The following is a 17022-nucleotide window of genomic DNA, read 5'->3' as shown; positions in this document are numbered from 1 at the left end:
CACTGAGACTGATAGGTTTGTATTCACTGTCACACTACCTGGTACAGAACACATTTTAAGAGTGCTAATCTCAAATCAGACTGCCAGAATACAAGGCATATATCCCAGACTGATGGTATACCACCAAATGTTTTGAATTCCACATCTTCTCCTCTCTTCTTTCTCTCTGGCCACATACTTATCTGTTGCCACTTTACTGTCATTTCAGCTTTGCTTTTATTATTATTCATAGAACAGGCTTTCAAGGGCCTGTAGAAGTGTGTATGTAACTCCCCTCAGCACAGTACATGGAAGTGATGTCCTCATGCTAGCATGTGAGAGAAGTGCAGCTGATCAGCAAAACTGACTTTACATGAAGTGCTGTCAAATGTTACAAAGTAAACAAACTGGAAAAATAAAGATATTTCCTTTTACTCTTTTTTTATAGTAATCATTGGATGCTACTTATGTAGTTCATACAAAATCATCATGTGGAATGTGATTTTCTAGATACTACTCTAGTATGTTTAGCATTATCGGTGTAATTGTCCTGTGGAACTTTCAAAACATATTTGAGTGACCAGTTGTATCAACAGTGCTTTTGTTTTGGCTGTTGGCTATTCCCATGTGTAACAGATGGCACTTACTTAAAAAAACTGACAAGCTGTGGGATAGCAGAGAATTACTAATAAAACCTATTGCATGTTAAACTTGACCTGACATTAATCAAATTTTGAATGCTACAAATGATTCATGGATATTAATTAGTCTCCTGATCATATTAGTGAGCATCAGTATCACACTGCTGCCATTATCTACTTTCATTCTTATAGGAAACAAATCTATTGCAGTAATTGGATGTTTTTAATGTCTTATGCCAAAATATTCTGTATGATTAACTTGGCAAAGGGGTTATTTGTAGCCTTTTAGTATGATTGTTAATTTACTGGTAGATCAGGATGTAATCTGAGTAGCTTTTTGTGTGGAATATAGTTGAAATTTTTTTTTCATTTCATCAAGACAATTCAAGATTTTACTCTCCCCTAGTCAGTTGTCTATGATTTCGCCATAATTTGTCATGTTATTTCATCTGCAACAGATCCCACTTCAGAAAAGGAGTAGTAAGTAATATTATTAAATAGTATTTTATAACTGGATGAGTTTATGAAGCTTGTCTTCATTCTTCTTGCTTAGCACTATGTTACAAATTAGAGTGCACAATGGTATATCTAGACAAATCAGTTTTTCCAACTTTTGTCTGTTACATCCAGAATCTGCGTTATCCAGAGTGGGTGGTTACATGAAGGATTATATATTGGGACTTTGCATGAAAATCTATTGTAGAATTTACAAGAACTCAGCTTTCTTCCAGTATGGCTTTTCTATTCATTTTTCAGCCAGAGGCTTCTTTTAGAGGACATAATAAAATATAAATCTGTTGACGGTTTGAGTATCCTAGGCAGTTAAATCACAGTAAATTGTTACAGAGTGTTTCACTGAAAATAAAACACTTATCTTGGACTATTTGTTTTTCCACAAGCTGTTTAAAACTTCTTCAGAGAATTTATTATTAGGAAGTTAAATTTTTCATTTAATTTAATTGCTACAGTTACTATAACAGTTTTCTTCTCTTTTCCTGGCCCACATTTCAGAGCATCACTGATGACCATAAAAGCCCAGAAAGTGCAGTGTGACTCAAATGACATTTCTGCTCATTATATTCATGGAAAAAATATTAAATTTAGTACAAGATGTTTGTTTTTGTGAATCTAATCTCATTATTACTTCATAAAATAATATTTTATTTCATTGGCATTTCATGCCTGAAAATCTCAGTTCCTAATAAAATGTAAACACACCGGCTGGCCCACCAGGGGCTTTTCCTACAGAAGAGGCGACCCCTGTTTGAGAAACCCTGCCTTAGGTGGCATAAATTAGAGCAGATGCTGGGCAGCTGTAACTTGCTCTGGGGCTGGAGCCAGCATAGACCAACAAGATAAGAGATCCATTATTCAGTTCCACCTCACTCTGTGTAACACCCCATGGCTTCCCCTACAACAGTGGTCCCCAACCTTTTTGTCTGGCGGGCGCCAAACAAAGGACCACTGCAGCGGTGGAGCACCCACCGAAATGCCGCCAAATTTTGGCAGCATTTCAGCGGGGACGTCTCTGGATGATGCCGCTTGCCATTGACAAGTGACGTCATCGAGGGGCATCCCTGCCGAAATTCAGGAGCGATGCCTCTCGATGACATCACTTGTCGATGGCAAGCGGCGTCATCGAGAGGTATCCCTGCCGAAATGCCGCTGAAATTCGGTGGCATTTCGGCGGGTGTTCTCCCGGAGTCCAGGATGCGGGCACATTAAGATGCCCCCATGGGCACCATGGCGCCTGCGGGCACCGCTTTGGGGACCACTGCCCTACATCATTGTGGTGCACGAGCCTTCTCTTTTTTTGTTACTCCTTTAAGTATGTCCTACCTGTGACATTATTTAAATCTAGTATTCATTGCTTTGATACACGTTTTGCCAAAATCTTTATGTAATTGATAAAGGTGATTTTACTTAATTGCTTAAAATATCAGGCAGTCCTTCACATGTTTAGTTTTTTTCAGGGGCATGCATATTTCCTCTCAATTTTTACTTGGAAGCCTAGGTAAAATTTTCAGAAACACCTATGTCCCATTATGAAAAGTTTCTTAGTCCCAGTGACATTCAGTGAGTCTCAAGCCACATTTGAAAATGGGACATAGGGCTCTAAGTCACTTAAGCATTTTTGAAAATTTGACCCCATTCTTTCAATTTTAAAGAGACATTCCCAATAAATATCAAACTTATAAATGAATCAAAGGTAAGAGTTGCTTTGTCTCAACATCCCTTTTCCTAGCCCCATATTTCTTTTTTAACATATTCAGTGTTTGTCCCTATTGTATAAGGTTTCTTCTGTGTTTTACAGAGTTGCCAAGTGAGCTGAATCCTCAGTTAGCTTTTTGGATATCAATTCTTATTGCCTGATCTGTTGAAGATGGCTAATGCTGTGGGAGCGGGACTCGATATGCAATTAATGACATTCTCAAGCGTCTTCCTAGTACATAGCCTCAGAAGATGTTTGTCCCCCACCCAGCTCCAGGCTGTGTCTTCTTCCTATCTGCTCTTTCAGGAAATAAAGTTGGAAAGCTGGAGCTCAAAACAATGAGGGAGTGGGTGACAACAGCTCCAGGGCTTCTAATAACTTTTTATGGACCTAAGTTTGTAGAAAGTTATTGTCTGAGTGAGGCGGGGAAAGACAAATTAGTCATGTGCAAGTTGGCTTTGATGATAAAGTAACTGACCTAAAGTCAAAGCAGACACGAACCACACTTTTTTGAAGTGCTAAAGAGTTTGATTAATTTAAAATAAAATACAATTAATTCACCACTGGAGTTCTTGATGTAACCTAAAATTAGGGCTTCCTAAATAGCACATGGTAGGTTATTCTCAAAATATTTTTGCCCTAGCCATAACAAGGAAAAAACAGAAATCTCACAAGAAGCCTATTCTCATGAACTCTCCAGTCAGATTTCTAGACAAAAAGATTCATATAAGCATTCAAACTTGGTTTATCCAAATCAGATTCCAGGAGATATGCCCACACAAGTAAGAAATCCACTGTACAGACCTGTAATTGGAGTATAACACAGAATTCCTTTATTTAAAGATCTTTCTTTGTGCAGACATCAGAGGTGAAAAACCACTTTATATCTTACTGGCTAATAAAGAATATGATGAAAAATGTTCATCTTAATACCAAAAATATTTTAATTAATTCAAATGCATTCAACAGTATTATTGCATGCTGTTAAAACACAATAAATGTTAAAGGGTCTGCATCTCCTGCTTTGGGTATAAAACATCAACATGGATTTTTAGGTGCAAGTACTTGGGAGTAAATCAATTTTATATTGAGGTTTGTAAAATAAGGGGAAGTTTGCAGGAAGGCGTGGAGATGAAAAGGTGATGAAATGAGTATTGACTCCATTGTCGTTGGTAGAAAGAGAGTGTGATGGAGGAAGGCACAGGAGACCAAGTCAGTGATATAGGTCCTGGAATACAATAAACAAAACGCTCACACTGCAGATGTTTTGCAGGGACGTGATCAAGGTCTGTCTCTTTATTGGAGGGTGATGAGAGGCATGGGTGGACTGCGAGGGAGAGAAAGGAATTGCAGAAACAGAGAGGATTACTAGCTTCCTTTTAATATAAGTAGTACTAAGTGCTAGTAATCTGTGCATGTCCCATTGCAAACTATGATATGCTTGAGAAAATATGAAATTGTATTGAAAGGCATCATTTACAGATCTAAAGCTGTAGATGCTGGCAGTCTTTTATTAGAGCGTATACCAAACCTATTAGGCTTTTGTTAAAGACTATAAACATTATAGAAAATAAATGTTCTTAAAAGCTGGCTAAAAGTTGATTCACAAAGAAGACACTTAAAAAAGAATATTAGTGAGGGAGCATTAAAGACTGCAGGACTGATCTTTGTTGAACAGTTAGGATCTAATGAAGATTAATTTTCCTATCTTGTAACTAAATTTAACTTTACTTAAAATAAAACAAGTTATGAATTTTTAATGTTTCAGTGTACACTACTAGATGCAGGTGTAAATATATTCTTTTTACATAGTACTAATGTCCTATTTGAGGCTAGCACTGTATCTTCCTCTGTTTCTGTATAGCACCAAGCATACTGACATATAATAATAGTAAAAGGTGTTTGTTGTTTTAATCTATCCTGTTAGAATGTCTTCCTACATCAGAATTTTTCAAGGTTTTAGCAAAAAGGTCTTTTGAAAAAGTTTTAAAACATTTAGATAAAGGAGGAGTTTTAGTAATCTGCTACCCATGGTGAAAGAAATTCTCTGTTTAACAGACCTAAGATAACTAAAAAGTAATATTTCTAGTGGTAAAAGTGTTTGTCAATATAAATAATATTATAGAGGCATTGATTGCAGAACCATATTTCATTTTTAATTTCATTTTTTTTCATTTAAAGCAGGGATTAAACCTCTTATGAAAAATACACTGTATCCTCTCCAAACTTACAGTACTTTCTTTTTGAGCACAGAATGAATTTTTTGAGAAAATTTATAAGTAAATCTATTAGTTAAAATCAGACCCTAGATCATTTAAGAAATGTATCAGCTGTCATTATTTCTTTGTTTCAAATTATTTAAAATAATGGAATAACACTGACTCTTCAAACTTATAGCTTAAAATATAGCCTGGGCTATATTTGAAGAAATTAGGTGGTAATAAAGCTTTTGATTAATGACTTGTATTTAATTGTTCTAATTATATAGGTTGCAGACCTGGTCAGGTCAATAACTCAGATAACTCCTTAATCTTAAGTTTATATGATTTTATATAAGCTATAACTCAACTAAATTTTCTTTTATTATAATTTGCTTGCAACAGTTCTATTGATTGTAATGAGTAAGTGGTCTGAGGGAGGCTAAATGTGTATCTTATTGATAGATTACTTGGCTCAGGTGTCACTGCCTTCTAAACGTTCTTTGGTTACATGCTAGAGTGGGCATCAGTTCATGAAAGCCTCCCCTTGGCACTGACTTGGCTCCACTGTGTACTGTGAGGGGAAGGCACATGAGTGTGTCCTTAAAAAGCAGATGAACTGGAATGGAGGAGCCGGAAGAGTTCAGTTCCTCATTTCATGTAACACACTCCTCTTAACCATTAAGACAGCTGCAAATTAAATGCAACTTGGTTGCTTTGTATTGTGCTGTTGATCTGATCACCTCTAAACCCAGTTTAGCTGGCTGGGACACTGGCTACTTTGAGCTGCTGTGGTTTACTGGCAATGCTTAATTTGTAACGAAAGAGCTACTGGAGCTTGAACAATTTTTTTACTTTCATAAATGGTGCATTAAGCCCAGAGGTGCTGGGGTTCTGAATTGCTAAACCTAGACATGCCAGGGCTCAGCCCTGGAAAGCCCTGGCACAAATTAAGCACTGTGTACTGGCAAACAGCTATTAAAAGTTAAGATTAAAAAATGATTTAAAGTTGATGCTACATGACTTCAGATAATTAGAAATATTGTTCAATAGCATTCTCTTCAGTTTTATTAATAAGTTTTTATGAATGAAATTTAATATTTTTGTAAAAGTCAAAAATTCCCAGCCAACAAACTGTTAAGATGAAGTTAAGGTTGAGACTTTGTATTAATAAATTAAGGGTCAAAATATTACAAGGATGTTGTAATTATCCCCCAACCAAACACTAGATACCCAGGAAATTCAGAGTTACGGCAGTTTTTTTTTAACCTGGGAATCTAGTCTGTCTAAGATATTTCTAGGGTGCCCATCATCATAGAATCTGATAATTTCTGAAATGTTTTCATTAATGTGTATTGTTTTTGATTGCATACAGTTAACATTTATAATGTTCTCACAGCCTAAGGCCTCACAAACAATATGCAACTGATACAGTTAATGAAAATGTTACTTATTTGCATGAGACAAGGTGTAGGTGAGGTAATAGCTTTATCTCTAATACTTTTGAACAAACAGTCCTTTCCTCCACAAGTTTCATTATGAAGAAAAAAATAGATGAGCAATTTGAACTTGGCTTTGGTATACTAAGGGTTGGTACATGAAGAATTAATGAGAGTTTGGGTTTAAACTGAATTAAGTTAGCCTACAGTAGTTTTGAAATTGATTGGGAAAATCACAGATGCATATTTGTCTCATATAATGAAATGCAAAATGAAATTTTCCATATGATAAACTCTTTGAGTTTAATACATAGCTATCATTGGTATTTGCTGGAAAACAATTATTTTCTGATGCTTTGCATCAGAACTTTAAGCAAAATAGCTAAGTAGTTAAGAGAGAGTGTTACATAATGCAGTTTAACACATCACTCAAAATCTTGGTTATGGTGCTTCAGTTAATTATTTTATAGAAAATCACTACTTAGTACAGCAGTTTTCTTGTAGAAATCTACAGTTTTATAATATATTTTTAAAGTGTGCAAGGAAGAGACAGGAGAGGAATTTGTCTGAGCATGGACTGGAAGTTTCAAACACCTGTATATCTCTCTCATATGAAACTACCTCTGAAAATCCGTAAGAGTTGGGTGCCTTGCCTCAGAGCTACCAAACCATTGATTAGAAATTGTGTCGATTGGAATGCTTTAGACACCAAAACATCCTCTAGGAGAATAAAGAGGATGTGTGCATCTCTCCCTGGCTGTCATTGTCAAACAGGTGTGTTGTTTTTTTTAATTCCAAAGACGAAATAGGGGCCCAGGATGCTGATCATTCACCTTCTTGCTATTCAGGAAACACTGTCCCACTGGCTGAAAGAGTTTAATCAAAATCAGGCCATAACATTTACATTTGCAAACTGATTACATATAATAAATAAAATAATAAATTGCTCCAGCTAACAATATTTTTTAAGAGAAATCTTTTATTAAACAGAAGTCTTCTTGTCACATGACTATGCTTGGAAGGATTTATTTTTGTTGCTAAACATCAATTTTACTGTGCACACACAAACTGATGAAAAAATATTTCCATTGATCATCAAAATTTACAGATAGGCAAAATAAAACTTTTTGGGCAAGTGCAGTGATTTAACCATTTGAATTAGTGTTGTTACAAATGGACTAGTCAATGAATAAAAAAAGAGGTCTAATTTGTTGGTTTAAGGATATTTACTTTGTATATTTTTTACGTGATGTTGAAAATTTGTGTTCTAACAGTTTATAAAGCTTTCACAATTTGAATCTCATTGTCTATCATTAAATAATTGTCTGATCCCTCCCATAATTCCCTGCAACAGTGAATAAAAATATAAATCAATAAATAGAAAAAAATACTTAAAAAACATTGATCCCTTGAGATTATATAAAAAATTAAAATCAAATTCTGCCAAGTCTGCACGAGTCACACATTTTAAACAGTTGTTTTCAGCAAATGAAAAGCCAGGATTTGCATATTAGCTCGAACAATTATTTTCATTCATGAATTGCTTTTTAAAATAAGAATAATAGAAAATTGATTAAAATAGTAAACTATATGGAGGAAATATGTCCTCTTTTAGTGTTCAGTATAGAGCAGGAAACTACCTGAAGTAAGTCAAGGACTTCATAGGTGAAAATTCATACCAGTAAACTACTAAGAAGAGCGTACCAGCAAAACTGGGTTGTGTGCATCATTTATCTTTTTTGTACAAAGCATCATTGAAATGCATTGCATTTTATTTGTTCCCTGGCAGTCATCCCAGTTAAGCAGGTGTGCCATTTATCATGGTGCCGATTAAATAGATTATACTGTTCAAGTTCATTAGAAATGTTAACATGTTTGGTAAATTAAACAGGAAGATAGGCTTATTTAAAGATGAATCTTGCATATATACAATTAGAAGTTTGTACAACTAAAAACAATATTAAAATTTTGATAGTGAAAAGTATTTAATAGAAGTTTACTCATAGTTCAAGCAGCACTTTTTTGTTCATGCCAAATCTTTGAGAATCTTCTTAAAACATAGAAGCAAATTGAGACATTTTTCATATTCTGCAATATACAAGCACACACAGCATAACATAATAGTCTCATGGCAAAACCCTTGTAATCCTGCCCCACTAACTCTACTTTACTTAATAAACCTTTATCCTTTTTCTATGGTTTGGTTAATCAGAATAAACTGTAAGGCATTTTCTATCAGGGTAATAATAGGCAAGAAAACTGGCCTGTTGCTCCTTTTGCTTCACAATTTAGCTTCTCGTATTGGACTAAAAGATTAAATAATTCCCTAACCAGTCAGCTGCTTCCACAACTCGCAGGACAAGTGTCCATTATTTATAGGTCTCTACGGATTGACCAAGTGACAGAAAAACTAACAGGTATAGTAAGAAGGGGAGAAGTTATTTCTGTGACATTTGCAAGGGAGGGGGGAAATCCTTTTTTGCTTCTTGATGTGGTATTAATGGTCTCACAGATCTCTCTCTCTCTCTCTCTGCTTGTCTTTTATATTGGGAATATTATACTTAAGAAGTCTGACAACTGTAAAATTTGAGAAATTACGACATCATGAGAGTAATGAGGGATTGTCATCAATTGTTAACAGATTTGTTCCTGGTTTTTGACCCCTATTTAAATTCAGTGCCTAATGAACACTTGAGAGAGAGCAAATCTTTATTGAAGATTCAACATCCTTGCCCCTTCAGTTAAGGTAGAGATTTCACAATACACATTCATGAAAGCCCCATGATCTCATTCAGCAAAACCAAGGAAGTTTAGATTCCCCATTTTGAAAGTAAAGCGCCAAGTAGGGATTCGGGTGGTCTTTATACTCTATATAAAGTGAGGCGTGGGCATCAAGACAAAGGAAAGTTTTAAGGATGGATTTGAAGGAGGACGATGAGGTCACATTGTGGATGTTTACAGGGACCTCCTCTCATGCATAAGGGATGGCATGACAGAAGACGTAAAGGTGCTAGTTTTTAAATTTGATATTGGGTGATGAAGTCTAGCGTCATTTGCAGAGCAGAGGCAGGAGCAGATATCTTGATAGCACATGATAGGCAGGGTGGGGATAGGCCATGAAGGGCCTTCGAAGTTGAGGACAAGTTGTTTGATGTGGTGGAGGAGGGGGAGACAGTTGACAGATGCAAAGAGAGGGATGATATGGTTGAAGTGATGAGTTAGGAAATTATCTCTGTAGCAGCATTTTGAATGGGTATAAATGGGCAAGGTGGGATTTGTCAAGGAAAGAGAGGAGACGGTTGCAGTAATTTGAGACTTGAGATGATGAAGACCTGGGTGACTATTTTAACTATATAGATAAAGAGGAAAGTCCAGATCTTGGTATGGCCTGGATAGGGTGATCTAGAAAAAGAGCTGAAAAACTAAGGGCCAGGTTATGGGCCTGACTGATATGGGGATAGTGATGTCCATGGTGACTGAGAGATTGAGGAAAGATCAAGAGCTCTGTTTTGCCCATGTGGTGTTGAAGCTGATGGCTGGACATCCATGAGAAGATGTCAGAAAGACAAGCTATTTATCTTTGCACATAAGAAAAGCTTCTCTTAAGAGAGGGCCATTCTAAGTACTCTTATCATCATGTGGGGTTAGTCAGTAGGGCTTAATGCAGGAGTGTGGAGATCATTGGGTGTAGTATACTGAGAAGTGTAATTAAGTATATACACAGCGGTGTCAAATGAAAGAAAGTAAAGGGATACTTGAAATCTAATCCATTTTTAGAAAATAAGTAGTTTCCAGTACTATGTGTGCTCCTGTAGCCCCTGCCAATTTTTGTGCTCAGCAAACTCCTGATGGTCCCAAGGCAGACCTCTAACAGTTCTGTCCAGAAAGGGACTGACATTTGAACATGTGAATAGGGTGCAGTATATGTACCTGACTGAGGTACATGGAAAGTGCAACTTTAGATGCCTCAAAAGTTGAGGAGAGTCTAAGTTCAAGTCTATGAGAGTTTCTTCCTGATCAAATTGGGCAGCTAAGGATCTAAGGGAGCTAATCCAACGGGATTGGTGTTACCAGATTTGCCCATTATTTTGGGATAGGCTTATTTATTCGGGTTACTTTTCTGGGGAAGGGGATTCTGTAATTCTATCAATGTACTGCTTATGTCACTTGTGTGTTCATATGGAGCTCTACTTCTCCCTTTCTGCAAGTCCCCTCCCAATGGAGCTATCCTGCAGGGCCTAGGTTCCCTAGGGCTGGGATTCTCCAGCTCCAAAACCAGATGAGCACACACCCACGCACACATACACTAACAGAGCAAGTCTGAGTGGACCGGTTCAATCAGCACTGTCAGTCTGACCCCTTATGTGTCCCTGGACTCACTGGGCTGGACGAAGCAGCACTTTCAAGCTGACTCTCCTTATATGCCCCTGGGCTCCGGGGTCTGGGTCAAGCAGCACTTTCAAGCTGTTACCCTTATGTGTCCCAGATTCAGCATATCCCTATCCCCACCTTCACAACACAATTGTACTGGCAATTGATGAGCAAACCCCACAGTATTCTGGGCACTGCAGGGATCTTTAGCTTAGGTAAAATAAGCATTGCTGCAGAGTGAATGGGGGGAGCTAAAAACACAAAAGAGTAAGGTTCAGCCAGAGAGAGAGAAGCAACCAGCTTAACCATACAAGTTATTTATTGAATACAGGTGATAACTACATGAGGAGGGCTAAACCAACATAACATACATTATTAAAGGTTAATACCTAAGGTAGAAAGGAAAAATGAAAAGAGAAAGAGAGAGGAAGGGGATCTCACCACTCCCTGAAGCTGGTAGCGGAGGGTGCTGAGGGCAGGAGGCAGGCAGAGTCCCCAGCACAATCAGTCAGGAGAGTAGGGAGTCCCAGTGGAACTGATGCAGAGTTTGGATCTGAGCATCAGAATCCTGACTGGAGGGTGAGTAGGGATTTTTGTAGAGAAAATACAATTGTTCAGGGGAGAACAATAGATTTGTTTATAGGTGAGGCTGATAACTCAAGGGTTTTCATTAGACTAGACAAAAGTTGCTGAAAACTCTTGGCTATGGGTTGTGTTTTCTTCCAGGGAGCTCACAATGCAACTAGGCGGCTTTACTATTTGGATATCAATTAAGGATTCATTACTAGAATTGGTCTGATAATTGCTGAGCTGGGTGTGTGCAGGCCTATGTTCATTAGCATCTGGAGCAGAGATTCCCATGATGCAGTACTTCCCTGCTTTTTCTAGTCCCAGAATTCAGTGTGGTTCTTGGTTCTCCATTCTGTATGCAAATTGAGATGTCTTCCTGTCCCATCTTTCATGCAGATGAGGCTGGGGGAGTCATCTCTGCTCTCCATTCTGTATGCTAATGGAGATGTCTTAATCTTGTCACCCTTATAAGGAGGGGTCTAGGTGTGTCTCCCAACGCCCTTCACTGCTCTCTGCAAGTTCTTTTCTCTGATGGGTTTTGGTTTAAGCAGAGGCTGAAGGGTGGGCGGGGGGGGGGGGGAGCATTTCATGAGTCAGGCTGGATACTGCACCCTGGTTCCCCGAGAACACAGAGGTGTCTGGTATCATTGTTAATTTTAGAGAAGCAGTGCTTTTTCAAATTATTTGAATAAAAGAAAGCATTAAACACTTTCTTAATATGATAAAATTTGGGTTTTCTGATTTTGCTATTTTTTTAAACTCAGTTGTAACGCTTTTGTTATCCTAACTTTTTTTTTTTTAAATTGAATTTATACAAAGATCAGATCCGGAGCAGACGGCAACAGAAAAAAACAATCCCAATTAAATATTTCATGCATAACCTCGAAGAGTCAGAAGTGCAGAAAAATACTTCAGCAAGGTTTTTTTTTAACATGATCTCCAATGTATTACATTGGTCAGCTAGAGCAAAGATTTGCAGTGACGCACTACATTTTACTTTGAAATGCATGAACGATTATTTTTAATTTTAAACAAATATCTAGTAAATATTCCAGATTTTTAATATGTTGTTTTTTCCCTAAATACTGGGGTTTTCATGTGATAATCAGGCTCTGAAGATTAAAAAAAATCTCAATCATTTTGATAGCTGCTGGTCATGAGTTTCATTTGCAAATTTCAGACACTTGAACTATACGATTATCTGAGTATGTGCTAGGACTTCATATTCTAAATGTGGATGGTACATTACTGAAAATTAACAACTCTATTGATCATTTTCAACTCAGCATCCAGTACTATACGAAAAATTAAGTCTTTTTATCACATCTGAGAACTGTTTTAAAATGTTTTAAATAAAATTATTTCTAAAAACTGAAAAACAAAAGCAATAATGAACGATGCTTCTCATATTTTGTTCTTTATAGAAGCAACATAAATGTTTCAAATACCATATTTGTGTTTAAAATAAAATTTGTATGTCTGGCCAAAAAAAAGAGTAAATTATCACATGTAATTATCACATGCAGTTATCAGCCACAAATTGAAGTAATTCTTTTTGTCAGGTGGGACACTAGCATTTTGATTATTTATGTATCAGAGGGTAGCCGTGTTAGTCTGGATCTGCAAAGAATCCTGTGGCACCTTATAGACTAACAGACGTTTTGGAGCATGAGCTTTCGTGGGTGAATCCAGGTAATATCCAGGATATTATTTCCATTACATGCATCTGAGGAAGTGGGTATTCACCCACGAAAGCTCATGCTCCAAAACGTCTGTTAGTCTATAAGGTGCCACAGGATTATTTATGGTGTGTTGAGCTGCACTGCTGTGTAGCATTATATCTACAGTTAGACACAAATCTTTGGTACCTTTTCATGCTTTTTAAATTAATTCCGTACTCAAGGCTGGATTCTGATACACTAATTCACCTTCAGTAGTAGCCTAGTTACTGAGTAGTCCTTGTCATTTAAATGACATCATTCTGAGAGAGGCACTACTGGGCCAAAATTTTCAAAATTTTCTAAAGCTAGTTACATTTTGCTGTTTTATATATCTGTTTTTGCTCTTTTATTTGATCTTGAGGTAATTGACTGATCTGTTAATTGATTTTTCAAACATTGCCAAGGAAGCCCATAACTTTAGATGATTGTAGAGAAGCCAATATTATAAATTATATTAGGTACCTATATAACCTGCATGATTTTCACAATTTCTGGTCACTCACAGCTTCCATGAAATCATTGTTCCCAGAGACTTCATATTTAGTTACACATTGAGATATGTGGTCACTTAACATAAATACTGACCCCTTTGGTTGGTTTGGTAAATATTTCTCTCAAGTAGATAAATCTTGATGTTCACCTCAACAGAAGTCAGAATCTGCATGATATATAACAGCACATGAATTCAGACGGTGACTTTAATTAGTGCAATCGTTTTTACTGGGCTATGCATGTTAAGGATTCTGCTTTACAAAAACTTTGTCTATAATCACTGGAAATGTTCTTTTAGTTTCAAATATAATATAGTCTTAAAAAATGTAGTATTTCATATGTTTAAAATAGCAACTTTATTAATTGCATTTTGGTAGAAACCTACCATATATACTCGTTCAGAAGCTGAATTTTTTTAGTAAAAAAGAGACGCACCAGAGAAGGGGGTCGGCTTATAAATGTGTATAGAGAGGGAGAGGTGGGACACAGCCCCTCCTCCCAACAGAGGGAGCAAGGAGAGGCAGCAGAGCCAAAAGGGAAGAGGCGGGGCCAGAGTCTCGCCACTTCTGGCCACACTGCTCTCCCCCAAGTCTCTGAAGCAGCTGCAGCTCTGGGGCTGGCAGGTTGCAGCCATGCCGCTCTGCCCCGCCCCCTAGAGCAGGCTGTGGCCACGCCGCCGGAGCACTCTGCAGCCGTGCCACCTGGCCCAGCCCACTAGAACGTGCTGCGGCCATGCTGCCTGGTCTGGCCCACCGGAGCAGGCTGCGGCCACGCCGCCCGGTCTACCATAGAAGATCAAGCCAGGTCAGAGACATCCTCCTCTGGCCCTCCCCAGATAAGATGGGAAGGGATGGAATGGGGGGGGGGTCCTGGGCTAGTGGTGGGGTCATGTGCGGGGTGGTCATGGGGTTACTCCGCTGACTCCCAGCTTCTCCTCACCAAAAAATTTCCCCACCAGTTGCTGTCCTGGCCCATCAGGGTAAGCAGCTGGCGCACCAGGACACTTTGTTTACTTAGGTTTACCTCTGCACCTGTGGATGCTTGAGGTAAACAAACCATTTTGGCTCACCAGCAGCTTATCCTGATGGCCCAGAAGCCAATGTTTGCTGTCCCCTGAATTATAGAGTCGGCTTATGAACGAATTAGAAAAAATTTCCATTTTTACTTATCCATCTTGGGCGGGGGTCGGCTTATAAAGGAACTGGCTTATGATCAAGTATATACGGTATCTTGTCCCATCCTTGAACAGCCTTTGTGTTACCAGTAATTTTCTGAAGTGTATAGAATCATCAGGTTTTCCAAACATCATTTTTCTAACCCTAATGTTTCTCTCAAATTGGTACTGTATCTTGAGGTATCCCTGCTACTTTTTTCTGAGTATTATTTGTAAATATGTTAATTTAATTCCACCAGATCTGTTTTTTCTTTGTATTTTTCATGTTGCCCAGATTCTGAATCCACGCTTTAAATGATATTATATTTATTTAAAAAAGAGGTTACTGAAATACTATGGAACTTGTATCAATGTGGAATCTTGCAAATTAAACACTCTCCTTTATATTGGAAATACTATTTTTGTTTTGTTTTTTTTATTTTACAGCTTCTTGAAGGAAGTTTTGCCAGGGAAGTCAGTCATGAAGTGGATGGACTGATTTTTCAGCCTACAGGCGTAAGTTGCAATGGAACTTAACGTTATTATCTTAATACATTTAAAATATAAGATTGAAAACTTCCAGTTATATTCCTTCACTTGTGCTAATGAAAATTTTTTCACCATCAGGAAGTCTTTGCTTTGGTAGGATTACTGTCGATCAGTGCTTAATTTATCAGGGCTTTCTGGGGCTGATCCCCAGCATCTCTAGGATTGGTAGTTCATAGCCCTGGCACCTCTGGGCTTACTGTGTCGTTTAAGAAAGTGAAAAAAAAAATTTCTTGAGCCCTTACACCTCTTTCATTACAAATTAGGCACTGCCATAGATGCATTGTTATTTCTGTTTCTCCTGGTTCTTAATAAAATTGCCATTACAGAACTGATTGGAGTCTGTATGCTGTGTTCTGTGTGTCTTTGGAACCATTAACAGGAATTTAGTCAGAGGAGGAGATTACTATGTGCCATTTCTGTGTGTTTGGTAGAAAGACCAAAATAATAAATAAGTAAGCAGTTCCCCCTCATTCTGTTCCTGTTTTTATGGAGCCTGTGGTTGTTGAAGCATTAGTCTGTGACCAAGCACTGGAACCACAGTGATAATAGACCAGATTAAGTACAAGCTGGTGTTCAGGGACTTTACACAGCTGCTACTATTTGTCACTTGTGCAAACTAGGCCATAAAGTGTGAGATCTTTCTGTATCAGTCCAAAATAAGTGAGATCTTTCTGTATCAGTTACTTAGGAACAAAGGCTGAGTACTCAATGTCGTTGGCTTCCTCAGGGAAATTTCAAGTGTTGCTACACTGATTTAGTTGGGGATTGGTCCCGCTTTGAGCCGAGTGTTGGACTAGATGACCTCGTGAGCTCTATTCTAACCCTGAAAATTGACTTTTTAAATAACTTGCATAATATGATATATGTGTGAATCCTTTCTAAGAACTGAGAGTAAAGATTGGGTGTATCAAAAAGCTTCCTGAGAGAAATACAGATGGATCTGTCAGTTAACTGTCCTTAACAACAAGCAAAACAATACAAACGGCTAGTGCTCAGACTGGAAGAGATGAGGAAAAGCGAAGTAATGGTATACAATGCAAGTTCATAGAAATGGTTTGCTGAAATGCTAGTGTGCTTTCTTAACTATTAAAATAAATGTCTTTTGAAAGCAATTAAATAACATAATTTCCTGATATGATCTCTTTCTATTTTAGTAAACAGTATCTTTCCACCCACCCACAATGCAAAGAGCTCTCTTTATCTTACTTCCTTACTTGTAAGCATTAGTGTTGGTGATGTCAGCCCAGCTCTAGGAATAGAACTAACCTATGCTCTTCTCTGCTGGTTCTGCAGCAGCTAAACACAAACAAGTGACTGACTTGGGCCATGGCTACACTCACACTTTACAGCGCTGCAACTTTCGCGCTCAGGGGTGTGAAACAACACCCCCCTGAGCACTGCAATATACAGCGCTGTAAAGCGTCAGTGTAATCAGGGCGGCAGCGCTGGGAGCGGGGTTCCCAGCGCTGCACGCTACAGCCATAAGGGATGTGGTTTACGTGCAGTGCTGGGAGAGCTCTCTCCCAGCGCTGCCGCTCTGACTACATTGCAGCAGCGCTTTGAAATTCCAAATGTAGCCATACCCTTGGCCTTTTTTGTTTCTCTGTGGCAGAGTTGTAAGTTTAAAAAAACAAACAAAACAGAATATGAACTTGATAACACCACAGAATATTATTAAAATGTAAACTAATGGGGAA

At 37.9% G+C, this 17022-nt stretch overlaps 1 protein-coding gene across 6 annotated transcripts in view; it reads left to right on the top strand.

Moving 5' to 3' along the window:
* The window catches only part of RNGTT (RNA guanylyltransferase and 5'-phosphatase), a 425454-nt gene that overhangs the window by 215648 nt on the left and 192784 nt on the right, over positions 1-17022 (top strand). For 5 of the 6 annotated variants that reach the window (XM_030555911.1, XM_030555913.1, XM_030555914.1 and 2 more), the window contains one exon: positions 15224-15292. The exons of the other annotated variant lie outside the window; for it this stretch is intronic. In XM_030555911.1, coding sequence (XP_030411771.1) covers positions 15224-15292 — 69 coding nt within the window. The remainder of the gene's footprint in view (positions 1-15223; positions 15293-17022) is intronic. 6 annotated transcript variants of the gene reach the window in all.

Source organism: Gopherus evgoodei, chromosome 3 (assembly GCF_007399415.2).
Source record: "Gopherus evgoodei ecotype Sinaloan lineage chromosome 3, rGopEvg1_v1.p, whole genome shotgun sequence".
Classification (NCBI taxonomy): domain Eukaryota; kingdom Metazoa; phylum Chordata; order Testudines; family Testudinidae; genus Gopherus; species Gopherus evgoodei.
Note: the sequence above shows the minus strand (reverse complement) of the source record. Positions and strands in the feature narration are given on the sequence as shown.